The 14,991-nt window shown below is 36.8% G+C and overlaps 1 protein-coding gene across 1 annotated transcript; it reads left to right on the top strand.

Moving 5' to 3' along the window:
• Nucleotides 1-2,263: 2,263 nt before the first annotated feature.
• Nucleotides 2,264-14,237, top strand: LOC121378851. The gene is made up of 2 exons (XM_041507197.1): nucleotides 2,264-2,551; nucleotides 10,296-14,237. The coding sequence occupies exon 2, from the start codon at nucleotides 10,319-10,321 to the stop codon at nucleotides 13,835-13,837; it is 3,519 nt and encodes a 1,172-aa protein (XP_041363131.1). The 5' UTR covers nucleotides 2,264-2,551; nucleotides 10,296-10,318; the 3' UTR covers nucleotides 13,838-14,237.
• The last annotated feature ends 754 nt before the right edge of the window (nucleotides 14,238-14,991 follow it).

The raw sequence follows: 14,991 nt of genomic DNA, 5'->3' as shown, positions 1-14,991 counted from the left end.
GCGACGGTCGTCGAGCTTTTCTAATACACACCCAGCGCAGGTGTGGAGGCCATGTGGCCAGTAGTTACGTAATAACTCCGGTAGTGCTGTTTATGACCAGGGGATTGCTCGCGGAATGGCGACATCCAGTCTGGGCGATCTAAGAAAAATATGCCGGCGTGGTGGCTGTGGAAAATTTACATGATACGTGAGGTGCCGCGATGTACCCCCAGGCGATATTCGGCTTTTTAAAATAAATAGCTAGGGTTTTAGAGATATCGGGGAGAAACATAGGAAGGCTTAGCCAGTCATCCTAGAGGACCTAGGTAAACTGTAGGTTATTGTCTTTATTGTGATAGGTACCAGTATTAATTCTGTGTTACAAGGTTATTGAATGACTAGTTAAGGGTTAATTAAAAATTAACCAGTTAGGAATAGAGTTGTAATTCCTTTATTAATTAAGTTCCCCTGGTAGCGTTTCTCAGTTATCACACGTTATTGAGTGAGTAGTAAGGGTTAATTAAAAATTAACCAGTTAGGAATAGAGTTGTAATTCCTTTATTAATTAAGTTCCCCTGGCAGCGTTTCTCAATTATCACACGTTATTGAATGAGTAGTTAAGGGTTAATTAAAAATTAACCAGTTAGGAATAGAGTTGTAATTCCTTTATTAATTAAGTTCCCCTGGCAGCGTTTCTCAATTATCACACGTTATTGAATGAGTAGTAAGGGTTAATTAAAAATTAACCAATTAGGAATAGAGTTGTAATTCCTTTATTAATTAAGTTCTTCTGGAAGCGTTTCTCAATTATCACACGTGTGGGTGTTGTGTCACGGTGAAGTGATTAGCATATTGTGTAAACTAGACACCTAGAGATTAACTAATTAAGTGATCGGTTCTGGGTTGTTATTATTTGTTGTTGTTAATTAACTACTGCGGCAGTACATTTGTCAGCGTAGGTTAATACAGATTCCAAAGTGTATTGTGTTTTTGTTGTGTTTTCTAGTGAACTAAACATGCTATAATAATATATACTTTATATAAGATCTTATCTCTGATCATACCTAGACGAGCCAGCGGGTATAATTGCCTGTTACAGAGAGATCTAATAGATATACAGTTAGGAGAGAGATTTGGATAATCGTGTTTTATTCAGTTACGGGTATTATAGGATCCCCGTGACAATGTAATATTACAATATGTTTTTTTCTGAATGCACTAACTGTGTAGGTCTACAGAGAAACACTGGTTGGCTACATAAACTTTATTGCTGTATTGATAATTTGAATCCCGAAAGAAATATTGTAAATGATCTAACTCGTCTTATAAGTGCGACTGAAGCTAAACATTTAGACCTTTTTAGGGGAAATATTATTGCTCCAGCCAAAAGAGATGGATCTAGTAACAGGTTGAGAACGTATAGATCATATAAAGAGAATATACAGCTACATTGCATACATCCAAAACATCGCAAACAATTTAGTGAACTACGTCTCAGCAACCACAAACTGAAAGCTGAGACTGGACGATACACAAATACCTTTACTCCAGTAGAAGAACGATTGTGTAATCAGTGCAATCTGATTGTCCAAAGATGAATACCAGCACATCATATTGTGTGTGAAACTCTATATATGAATATTTATCTTTACATAATATTATTAACACATTTAAAATTATGTCTATGCATGAAATATTTATATTTATTATGCAAAACTAGGATCCTGCTTGTGCAGATGCAGTGAGTAAAGTTGTTTATGATTATACATGTAGTATAAATGTGGGTGAGTGCGAATTACTTGTGATGGCACAATGGCAAAAAAAAAAAAAAAAAAAAAAAACAAAAAAAATCAAGAAAAGAAAAAACGAATAAAGGGAAAAATAGTTCGTCCTATCCTACATTTTTTTTTATTTTTTAAATAATTTCAGGTTGGTTTGATATAAGAGAAAAAAAGTAAAAGGTTTTTTTTGGGGGAAGAAAATTAATTTTAAAAATACCAAACTATTTTTGTATGCAATTTATGAATGCCTTTTTTTATATACTAGGCTATGGAATTTACTATGTAAGCTATTTATTTCTAAGCCGATTGTTTTCTAAACTGCACACAAAAATAGTATTTTTTGTGTTATTTCCAAAAACTTTTAGTTTTCTTCTAACATCAAACCAAACTGAAATTATATTTACAAAAAAAAAAAAAAAAAAAAAAAATGGGGTGGGGGGTGGGGGGGGTGGTGCGTTTGCACCCGTCACCCACCTCCCCCGCGTACGGACCTAACGCCAATATTAATTATTATTATGTTTGTAAACTGAAATATTAAACATAAACCGCATAAAGTCATGCTTACGTACCTCTCCTGAAAATCAATATGTACTTGTTTCAACATCCTTAACCTTTGACCCATGAACTTTGGCTTAACTCATTGCAAAGTTCCTTGACCTAAATCTAGATCCTGTTGGCCGAGAAACACGACTCGAAAGGGATGGTAGATCACACTCTATTTCACAGAGTTGTGTACAGATTACCGTCACTATTTTATGTGATTGTTGGATAATAAGAGTTTCATTAAAAAGGTACGTACTAATAGAATAAAAATTCGTAAAAATCGCTGTTGTAGGAGCTTTAGTGCGACTCGCAAGTCTAGTTTCGGCGACTGCAAACGCCTTTCATGTAGAATTCGTCCTTGACCTCTGTCCTTTGAAGCAGGTTATTTACAGTACGTTGATATTACGAGGAGTGCATTTAAACAACATTCACACTTAATGGCACTTTCATTTTAAAACATATTTATCAAAATTCACATTTCATAATTTTTTTTAAATTAAAATTTTGATTAACATTTAAAGTAGTGCAGGACAGGACGCACATTAAAATCGATGCTTTGCTTTTAAAAGAACCACACTGTACGTCCGTTCGGACTAGATTATTAGTGTTTGTTTTAAAATGTAATAATTATTTTTTTAATTATGTGTCCATGTAGGTCGAGTCCCCTCCAGCCCTATCCCATGTTGATATTGATATGTGGTGTACCCCACATATCACCCCATGTTGATACTGATATGTGGTGTACCCCACATGTCAATATCAATAAGGGGTAGGGCTGAAGGTGACTCAGCTAATGTCCATAAAAAGTTACAGCCAAATAATTTCATTTATTAGTAGACCATGGTATGTGCTGTTCTGTCTGGATCCCTAGCTGCAAATGAAAAACAAACAAAACATCAAAAAAAAAACTATGTCAGAATTATCAAATGTTGACATTCAGTAACCAATGGTAAAATTAATCAATGTGCTTTAGTGGAGATGTTAAAGGCGCAAACCCAAGTTTCAGCCCGTTTAGTTAATCAACAAACCTACAACACATTTGGATAAACTTATAACCGAGAGAATTAAGCTAAAATTTGTGATATTTAAATGGAGAAATATTGTCTAAAAATAACTAGAGCTATTCTCAATATAACCATTACTTCTCAGACAGACCTGCATGTGTTTTTGAAAATTATGAAAAATGCATTTTGGGTATTACAAAAACCTGGATGACCAGAACCACTTCAGGTGTACAAAAATGAATATTCTAAATAATAAAATGTAAGTACTTCTATCTAATTTAAATTATCAAAAACTACTTTAATGTAGAACAATATGTCTTAGTGTTTAAAAACTAGGGTCAATCACTTTAAAGAAAACTAACTTTTTAAAATTTGAGTAGTAAAAGAAAAAGTATAGAAAAATAATCTAGGGGTTGACCAACTTGTAATACAGTCAGTTTGAATTGTTTACTAGGGAACATTTCAAAATGTTCATTAGCGATATTTCTAGTCATTTGAAAATTAATTAACAACTACTGTTTAATGTCTTACAATTATGTAGCGATCTCTAAAACTTGCGTGTAGCGAATCTCGACGTGATATTGAACAAAATGTTCCGGTTACATAAATAGACAAAGCACTGAAAACCCCCAAACATTCTCATGATCAGCAATTTTTTATTTCATTTCAACTTATTTTCGTGCTTATATCCAATTAAGGTTCAAGCACGCTGTCCTGGACATCTACCCACTGAGTCAATAAAACTCACTTTGGGTGGGAGCCGGTACCGGGTTGCGAACCCTGTACCTACCAGCCGTATGTCCAATGGCGCAATCACGACGCCACCGAGGCTGGTGATAAGATATAACAGTCACCCAATGCTGTTCAGATAAGTCCACTATAGAATAGCTGGGGAGGAAGGCACATGATCATGACACACACACACACGCACACACACACACACACATCTCTCTTCATTGCCAACAGAGTATTTGCCTCTTGCTCGATCCATAGCACAACTCATAGACAGTTTTGTTTTGGCTTCGTACACAATAAATATATACAGGGTTGAAAATGAACAGTTGAAGAAAAATCTTACTGGCCCTTCTCAAATTCAATTAGTCCTCCAATTATCACATTGAAATTTAACTGTGCAGCCAAATTCAAAACTAGAATGTTTAAAAAAATAATAATAACCATGTGCTGACCATTTGTGTCAAAATCTTAACTTAATAAATAAATGAATAAAGCTAAATTTCATATAAAAACATGATATTAAGTTTTAAACCCATACCAACTGAAATTACAAAAAATGACAAAGAAATCCATTATAAATAAAATAGGTTGGTTGTTTTTACAAATTACAATTAAATTATATATAGATTAAATCTCATTTTTAATACAGGGGTGAAGACAAAATGCTAGAACAGCCATGGTATACAGCTTAACTTGCATCATTGTCTCTGAAGTAAAATATAACGCAGTACAAAAAGACTAAAGGTAGAACTGTGCGTGTTTTAGTAAACTAGTATGAGAGTTTCAGTCATCTTTATGGTGATGCAAGAGGGATGGAATTTCCAGTAAAGGATTTCCTCAGTAGTGGCTGTCCTATAGACGATGCACTAGATAGATATTGATGGAATTTCCAGTAAAGGATTTCCTCAGTAGTGGCTGTCCTATAGACGATGCACTAGATAGATATTGATGGAATTATCAGCAAAGGATTTCCTCAGTAGTGGCTGTCCTATAGACGATGCACTAGATTGATGGAATTTCCAGTAAAGGATTTCCTCAGTAGTGGCTGTCCTATAGACGATGCACTAGATAGATATTGATGGAATTATTAGCAAAGGATTTCCTCAGTAGTGGCTGTCCTATAGACGATGCACTAGATAGATATTGATGGAATTTCCAGTAAAGGATTTCCTCAGTAGTGGCTGTCCTATAGACGATGCACTAGATTGATGGAATTATCCACTATTTTGCCAAATACTCATTGGACTGCATTGTGCAGAGATACGGCCCTGATCATGTATTACGGTAACATCATGCCCAACCATTGAACACATGTCCTCCTATGCTGTAGAATACGGCCTGAGTGTAACAAATTCTTGTCTTGTCTTGTCGTTCAGATTACCATAGATTTTCCATCAGTTGCCGTAAAACATGTATCAAAAACGAAGATTTAACCTATGCAGTTTGATGGTAATATGTAAAGAAGTTCCCACAAAAGTTTTGTTTGAGATGGTATGGGTTTAAAATTTAATAAATTAATGTATTTTTATATAAATTTTGTCTTTATTCATTATGAAGTTACATGCCAATTTATCGGTTCCTACATGTATTTGATGCAAATGGACAATAGTCTCAAAATTAATATTTTCTGCCTCAGTAAAATATAATGTGCGTGTGTGTGTGTGAGTGTGTGTGTGTTAGTGCACGTACACGTACACATGTGCGTTTTATTTGGATATTGTACATGCTACAGAAGTAGGCTATTAAATATCGAAAGAAAAATTAATCTGCAAAAAAATCAAAAGAAACATTTTACCAAAATATACTATGTACTTTTGTATCATATTACAGTAATCTTTGGACGTTATGTGATCATGTAAGTCTTGGTGTCAAGACTTCAGATCTGCTCTTCTTATTTCATGTTCTATATCTTCTGCTGCCAGATCTGTAGTTCGTGCCAGCACAGACGCTGTGTGTTTTGTTACATTCGAATCAGTTTCTTTGCGTTTCTTTTTTAACTGGCCCCATACAAAAAAGAAAGAAATGTTTTATTTAACGACGCACTCAACACATTTTATTTACGGTTATATGGCGTCAGACATATGGTTAAGGACCACACAGATTTGGAGAGGAAACCCGCTGTCGCCACATAGGCTACTCTTTTACGACAGGCAGCAAGGGATCTTTTATTTGCGCTTCCCACAGGCAGGATAGCACAAACCATGGCCTTTGTTGAACCAGTTATGGATCACTGGTCGGTGCAAGTGGTTTACACCTACCCATTGAGCCTTGCGGAGCACTCACTCAGGGTTTGGAGTCGGTATCTGAATTAAAAATCCCATGCCTCGACTGGGATCCGAACCCAGTACCTACCAGCCTGTAGACCGATGGCCTGCCACGACGCCACCGAGGCCGGTGGCCCCATACTTGCCAGACCCTAACATCGTTGGTCGCCCAACGGACTATATATCTTTGTAAAATTCTTAGTCGCCCTTAGCCAGTAAAGGTCGTCACGGGCGACAGCTAATTTTCAACCCTGTATATATCTCACCATAACTTGACATGTTTCATAAATGGTATAATTTTTTAATTACAAGATTTTCTTCAAACACATTCAGGTAAATTATACTAGCTGTTAAAAAATAAATAAATTCAATAGCAATTTTGCATTAGAATTTTTCCAACATTCTGAAAACAGAAATGTCATGTACCCGGTTTATTGTTATCAGTTTTTAATTCTGCCAGAAAGAAATTTTTGGGTATGGCGCTATGGAACTGAACATTTACAATGTGTGTGCTGCATGCACATGCAGCGCTGTCCCCCAGAAAGAAAATGGGTTAGATTTTGGGTTAGTGTTAAGAAAATCATACAGTAATGATAAGACTCATTAATTTTGTCAAAAGGTTAACTTGAAAAAAATAATATCTGCAAAACATTTGGGTGTGGCGCTATACCCATTTTATACTCTGGCAGAAACACTGGTTATTGTAAGGAGTTGTAAAGTGATGTAATTGGAATACTAACATCATTCAAATTAAAAATTACCTGTATTATTACAAAGCTTTGCCACATTAAAATAAAAACTGGTCTACTAACCGTGACCCTATAATTCTATAACGAGCAGACAATTATGCTGTTTACAGGTCGATATACATGTTTTTATTTTTCATAATTCTGGACAAAATATTAAGTTTAATTTTTAAAAGATGAAAGAAGTAAAAAGTACCTTTTGTCAAATATATCATTAAAAAAATTACCATTGGATATGTTATATGTTTTGTGTACAAGCCAAAACAAGGGTGCAAAAAGTGACTGTCGTTAACCTTAGGATCAATCCCAGTCCGTGAGCCCATTGGGCTATTTCTCATTCCAGCCAGTGCACATTGACTGGTATATCATTGGCTGTGGTATGTGCCGTCCTGTCTGTGGGATGATGCATATAAAAGATCCCTTGCTACTAATAGAAAAATATAGCAGGTTTCGTCTTTAAGACTGTATGTCAAAATTACCAAATGTTTGACATCCAATAGCCAATAATTTATCAATCAATGTGCTCTAGTGGTGTCAAACCAAACCAAACAAAACAAACTAAAATTTTTAGCTAATAAAATATTCCTTAAATTAACCACATTTTAATAATTTTCAAGAAAATACTCCACAGATCTGAAAACTGCCAAACACAAAATGACTTCCAGTGTGAGCCCTGACAGGAAAGTAAAGGAGGGGAGGGGTGTGGAAAGTAAAGGAGGGGAGGGGTGTGGAAAGTAAAGGAGGGGAGGGGTGTGGAAAGTAAAGGAGGGGAGGGGTGTGGAAAGTAAAGGAGGGGAGGGGTGTAGAAAGTACTCACCCGCTCGCCAAATGAGAGTAAACATTCGGATGGAGGAATTGAAAAATGCAACTATACCAGCCCAACGGGCAATCTGTCTCTTTTTGACTGACTGTATTTTTAAAATTTATTATTATGATTTTGTAAATTTTGTGAATCTCTATGAAAGAACTGTGAAAAACTTTATCTTTATTAGAATATTTCAAAATATATTGATTTGTGAATCAAGGTTTGGGGTTTGATTTCATTTGCCACTTAATACTGATCATTTACCAAGTGTCCTTGATGTTTTTGTCATAATAATAATATATAATATTATTTGCTGTGAAGACAGTGTATATTATAATTGTTATTACACATTAAAAAATTTATATATTGTATTCTATAGGCTGGTGGGCTAGTAGAAATTCTGGTGGGCTAGTAAATTTTAATTGGTTCTGGTCTGGCAAGCTAGTGAAATATTTTTCATTTCTGCACTCCTGGAAGACAATCGTGGCATTTGCCATCGTTGCTATGTTAAAATTGAAACACTGCTGCAGATTTTGTAGTAGGATGTACACATACATTTGTAAACTCAGTGGTGAAAGTTCTCACATGTGATGGATTGTAGGATCAGTTCCCCGCGACTCGATGGGGTTTTGTTTGAAAAGCCTATTAGTAACACCAGTAACAAGAATATGCCTTAGATATCCCACACTGTGTAGATTGATGTCTTCTGTCACCTAAAATTTCTCTTGAAAGGTTAAAATTTATTCCATTGAGCATGAGGGGCGGCACGTAGCCCAGTGGTAAAGCGTTCGCTTGCTGCTTGGTCAGTCTGGGATCGATCCCCGTCGGTGGACCCATTGGGCTATTTCTCGTTCCAGCCAGTGCTCCACAACTGGTGTAACAAAGGCCGTGGTATGTACTATCCTGTCTGTGGAATGGTGCATATAAAATATCCCTTGCTGCTAATCGAAAAGAGTAGCCCATGAAGTGGTGACAGCGGGTTTCCTCTCTCTATATCTGTGTAGTCCTTATAACCATATGTCTGACGCCTTAACCATATGTCTGACGCCATATAACCGTAAATAAAATGTGATGAGTGCGTCATTAAATAAAACATTTCCTTCTTCGTCTTCCATTGTGCATGATACATGAATATGTACTTGTATGTGTCAGGTCATCAGGTACACTCATTTCCTTCTACGTCTTCCATTGGGCATGATACATGAATATGTACTTGTATGTATCAGGTCATCAGGTACACTCATTTCCTTCTTCGTCTTCCATTGTGCATGATACATGAATATGTACTTGTATGTATCAGGTCATCAGGTACACTCATTTCCTTCTTCGTCTTCCATTGGGCATGATACATGAATATGTACTTGTATGTATCAGGTCATCAGGTACACTCATTTCCTTCTTCGTCTTCCATTGGGCATGATACATGAATATGTACTTGTATGTATCATGTCATCAGGTACACTCATTTCCTTCTTCGTCTTCCATTGGGCATGATACATGAATATGTACTTGTATGTATCAGGTCATCAGGTACACTCATTTCCTTCTTCGTCTTCCATTGGGCATGATACATGAATATGTACTTGTGTGTATCAGGCCATCAGGTACACTCATTTCCTTCTTCGTCTTCCATTGGGCATGATACATGAATATGTACTTGTGTGTATCAGGCCATCAGGTACACTCATTTCCGTCAGTAAAATCACGGAACCAAAATTTTGTTTCCCATGATTATTATATCAAGTACGACTATTTAACGAAAATGATATGTATGTAATTATTTTTTAAAAACAATTTCCGATGGGTTCCCATGATTACACGGCATGGAGCCGAAAAAGTGTTTCCCATGAAATTTGAAATGCTATGGCCTGATATATACATTTATGCATGTTTATCTAAGCATTTCATTTAGTATTAATGACCATTACACATGTACAATTAAGGGGCTCAAAATAGGAAATAAAATATGGCCTTCTGTTATTTTTATACAAGCAATATATGTCCTGTAACCCCTACAATTAACAAAATGTCAGCGAAAAAAAAAACCATGCCATTGAAAAAACCTTAATATAGTCCAAGGCAAAAGCATGCCGTGGAGAATTAAAACCTGCACAACAATCTCCACAGCATTGCCAATTGCCGTGGACAATTGCAAGGGTTAATGGTCCTGCTAAAAAAGAAAATATTGCCTTCTGGAAAAATTTCACCATAGGTTTATCACTGTCTTGAAAATAAAATAACCTGCGATGGTTTGGTGATTTGGCAGGTGAATTTCTCTTTCATATGCTAGGTGTAAATTTTTTTACTGCTTTTTCGCTTGTCGCAGGCTACTATTTCGAGCCCAGGGTTATTAACAGTAGGCCTATAGTTAAACTGACATTCCTTTCCTTTCCTTTAACGAACCTGCTTTTTTATGTGCATGCTTTTTGTCTTTACAGAACTATATTTTCAATGCTCCACAATGGACCAAAGTGAGAAAGATGTCCCAGCCTACCTTGACTACTTTGCTGCCTCCGGTAATGATGAAGAACCCGAGAAGAGTTCTGAGGAAACCGAAACCAGTTCCACAGAGGAGACGGTCGATTACAGTGAGCGGGAAGACGATGATGACTACGACCCTACAGAAGATGTCGGCCAGGCTGGTGAAGGTGATACAAGCTCCAGCGACGATGGTGAATGGCTTCCAGGTAAAAGAAAGAGGAACAGTTTGAGAACAAGGGCAAAAAGGAGACCACAAATGACATTTACTGGTGAACCCCTGTCTTCTGGTTATGGATTCACACCAGCTGAACATTATTCAGGAAAAGGAGGATCTGTTGGTTCTAGTCAAAGAGTGGGTTTTGTGAATAAGCCTTGTGCGTTAGGTGGACCATCAAAAACAATTCTAAGGAACATTCTCGAAACTACACCTGCAGCCAGCATGACCTGTTTATCAAGTCAGAAATCAAGAGGTAGTTTCTTCAGTCCATGTCTGCAAGCTCTGCTAATGAAAAAGGCAGATGCAGTTTCTGTGTCATCGAAAATTTATACCAAATCAAATTCACAAAATGTACTAGTCCTAACTGGCAATGGACAGAAACCTAATTCTGATGGCATACTGATGGAAACTGCAGATGGAGCTTCATTGTCAAAGAAAACTGATACCAAATCAAATTCACAAGATATACCAGTTCTAAATAGCAATGGACAGAAACCTAATTCTGATGGCATATTGCCAAGTTCTTCCGTTTCAGTTGATAGAAGTGGAAATATTGTTGCAGGAAGTGCGTCTTCTTTGCTTGTGGCCATGCTTAAGAAGGCACATGCCCACTCAAATTCACCCGAAAGTCTGGTTTCTACACAAGATGCTAGTCTGCGGATTGCATCCAGTGTTAATAATAATGAACTGAAAGGCTTGGGTCATGTAGAAAATACTTGTGCATTTAAGACTTCTTCCTTCAATACATCTGACATCAGACTGTTACAAGAAAATGTGAATTCAGAGCAAGTCACTTGTGATATCTGCAAAAGAAAAAGCAGTTCAACAGTTTGTCTAAGGCTTCCGTTATCTGATAATGGCGTTGCTGATTTTAAGCAGTGGAAGGTTTGTGAATGGTGTGAAGTCAAGATAGTTGGAGCCACAGTACTGAAAGATCCAGTTGTACCGCAAATAACTATTAAATTAGAATCTGGAGCAAGCCTATCCACAACTGAAAAAAATGCTGATGAAGATTCAAGAGAACCTGGTGCATTAAAGGTAATATCCTTGTCAAATTGGGCTCCAAATCCAAAGACAGAAAGCATTGGTGAATTTAAAAAACGGCTACAGCACAAGTTCACAAATAGTCAAGAGGTGTTGCTAGATTCTTTATTTGGTTCAGAATCGTGCAACAAATCCCAGCCTGGTTTTAAGGTGTCTGAGAGTTCATCGAGTCAAAATGGTGACACTGTAGATACACAGGATTCACCAGTTGCTGCATGCACTACACATATACCTAAAGGAAGCCCAAAGAAAATGATTAGAAATGTATCTAATTCGTTAGTCAAAACAACAAACAATAATTCAGAGTCTTTGCTGTCAGCATTGGCTTCTGACAGAGTTGTGGTTAAGATGGAACCACCTGATGCCACTTGTGACTATAACACTTGTGATAAATCTTCTCAACAAATGAGTAACAAACAATTGCTCTCTGACAGAGTTGTGGTTAAGCTGGAACCACCTGACGACATTGGTGAACATAACACTTGTGATAAATCTTCTCAACAAATGAGTAACAAGGAAATGGAGTTACCAGAGATGGGACCTTTTACCCAGTCTATTGTAGTCAAGCAAGAACCTGTTGATGACTATCAAACAGCCACAGTTTTAAATGCTGCAACATGTGACATTCATGTTGGTGCCAAACTGCAAGAAATCTCTTCTCCTAGTAATATATTGAACACGCCAGTGAATTCCAGCAAAAGTGACAATACGAATCAGTTTACAAGTATCCTATCTCAGTTGCTTAATTCTCAGTATACACAGAAACCTGGGAATACAATTTCTTGTGAAAGTAAAATTAATTCTCAAGATTCAAAGTGCCAACAGTGTTTTCCATTGACCTTTGTACAAGAGGGCTCAAAAACAGAGATGGATGTATCATCAAACGATCAACATTTAAATTCTATTGTACATAAAACTCCTGATGACAGAGTGTCTTTAGCTTCTTCTTCACTGCCATTTTGTGAAAAAGAACAAATAGCACAATCATCAATTAAAAATTCAATACCCCAAAATGAGCTGTTGTCCATGCTAAAAATACCTATCAAACAAGAACAAGCCGATTTCACAGATTGTTCAAGTGTTGTATTACCAAGCATTCCAGTACCGAAAGACTCTACAACTTCTGAATTCACAGGTTTTAGTATGAAAAATGAACCAATTTATATCATAGAGTCATCAGAGGAAGCAAACACAACAGAAAAAGCTCATCTTATTAAGTCCACCCAGTCGCATTCATATCCCATTCTCCAGCAGACAGATTCAAGTCTCCCAGAATGTCCTACCAGGTCTGAATTCTGGGCATCTGATCTCCTCCTGCAGAATTCCCAGTCACCAAGAAGCTCAATGCCCAAGAGCAGCAGTCTGTTGCTGCAGCAGCTGTGTAGGAGTCATGAAACCCAATCAGCATCCAGCAATGAGGACTCTTCTTTGTTGTCTCATGGTTACACTCCAGAGGTTTCTCCTCGTGATGATGCTCTTTGGAGTCTCTCACTTGTTCAGGCTCTTAATGCTCCAGCCACCTACAACCTGAGTGACCTGCTTCGACAGCTAAGCCGCAGGTCCTCAAAGATGAACAATCCAACCAACAGTGGCTCTGTGATCTCACCGAGGATGGATACCACGAGGTCAGCAGTAGAACATGATTCATTTGCAGTCAGTTTGGATAAAGCACAAATACCTACAGGCAACAGCCAGTCAAGGCAGTCTTCCCACAACAATAATATAAATGGTTCAGATTGTGTGGATCTCACCATTGAGTGCAACGATCCTGATTTGCCAACAAAACTTGTTTCACAAGCAGGAAGAACTATGAGTGAGCCTGTTGCTGGAATACAGCCACGTAATGTATTCCATGTTGGAAAAAGTGCATTGTCGGGGAAACAGCAGGCAGAACTGACGGACAGCATTTCTAGTAGAACAAGAACTAAAGATGATCTGCCAATCTCAGATGTTGCAGTACATGGTGTTTCGAGCAAATCAAAACACAATTCAAAGAAAGATCTCAAGTGTGCTTCTTTGAATATGTTGGTAAAACTGAGACCTTTTGTCTGCATGCGGTGTTCAGAATCATTTACGACTAGTAGAGGTCTTAAAATACACATGCAATCCCATGAGCAAGATAAAGTCTATGGCTGTGGCATTTGTGGAAGGAAGTATTCCACTAATGGAGTACTGAAAAAACACATCCTGACATACCATGGTCCAATTGGTCAAAAGTCTGAAGATGATCATGATTAGGCCAATATACAGACATTTGTCTTATAATATTCTAATCCTTTATTAGTTAAACCCAACCAATAAATAAAGCTTCCTGTGACAGGGGCCCAACTTCCATAAACAACCTCCATTTCCCCTCCATGTAAGGGCTGAATTATTATTAAATATTAAAAGTTAAATTATTTTAGATAGAGTATTTTTTATAATTTATAATAGTTATAATTTGGAAGTGCCCAAAACGTATGTAAAGTCCCCTTATTCTTTTGGTTGTAATAATCAAAATTGTAACTGTAATATATTCTATCCCGGATAAAGCTTCTGGCTATCCAGAGGCGGGACCCAGGACAGACATGCTCAAAACCGTAGTGGTATACAGGGCTCGAAATGCAGTGTTAGTACATGCACCGGTGCATGCTGATTTTTGCGTGTGCATGTAACTTTTAAAACTGGATGCACGCGGTGCATGCTAATATTTTTTAAGTACTGTGTATTGCATAAAAAAGTTGATAACTTGTTTAATACAAAACACAAATATTCGTACATTTTTGTAATAGGCCTATTATAGATTTTCTAATTTGATCAAGAATCAGTAATAAACGCAGTTGTATAACGTTCCGGTACTGTTAATAAATAAATATAGGTATTGCCGAATAATTCCGAATAGCTTCGTATAAAAAAAAAAACGGAGTTGCCTTATTTTTGGTGCATGCAGAATTTTAATGGTGCATGTAACTTTTTTTTCAGCATGTACCTGGTGCTTGTAGATATTTTTTTTCATTTCTAGCCCTGGTGTAGGAGCATGTTAAAATATATCGCACTCGCAGTAGTCCCATACTTAAAGGGTCACTCAGACAAGGCTTTAGCTCTGATATGCTTATTAAATGGAATTTAATGCACCATATTGCCCAATATCAACAAGTGTATTGGTATATCAGGACTAACTCTGTCACCAACAATTTGCGATTTTTTTTTTATTTGGAAAAAATAAATTATTGTAATAATTAACAAAATAGCTGTGGGTTTTGCATTTTTGAGATAATTTGGGGAAATGTTTTGATCACCCAAAGCTAGCCCTGTATATTAATTTAATAAAACAATAAAAAAAGTGAATGCTATTATATGTAATGAGAGCAGACATTTTTAATCCAAGTTGGCTGCCCCCAGTTAGCAGGATT

Source organism: Gigantopelta aegis, chromosome 2, assembly GCF_016097555.1.
Source record: "Gigantopelta aegis isolate Gae_Host chromosome 2, Gae_host_genome, whole genome shotgun sequence".
Classification (NCBI taxonomy): domain Eukaryota; kingdom Metazoa; phylum Mollusca; class Gastropoda; order Neomphalida; family Peltospiridae; genus Gigantopelta; species Gigantopelta aegis.
Note: the sequence above shows the minus strand (reverse complement) of the source record. Positions and strands in the feature narration are given on the sequence as shown.

Excerpts from the sequence above, each read along its gene's own strand:
- LOC121378851 (XM_041507197.1), top strand. The coding sequence starts at position 10,319 with ATGGACCAAAGTGAGAAAGATGTCCCAGCCTACCTTGACTACTTTGCT.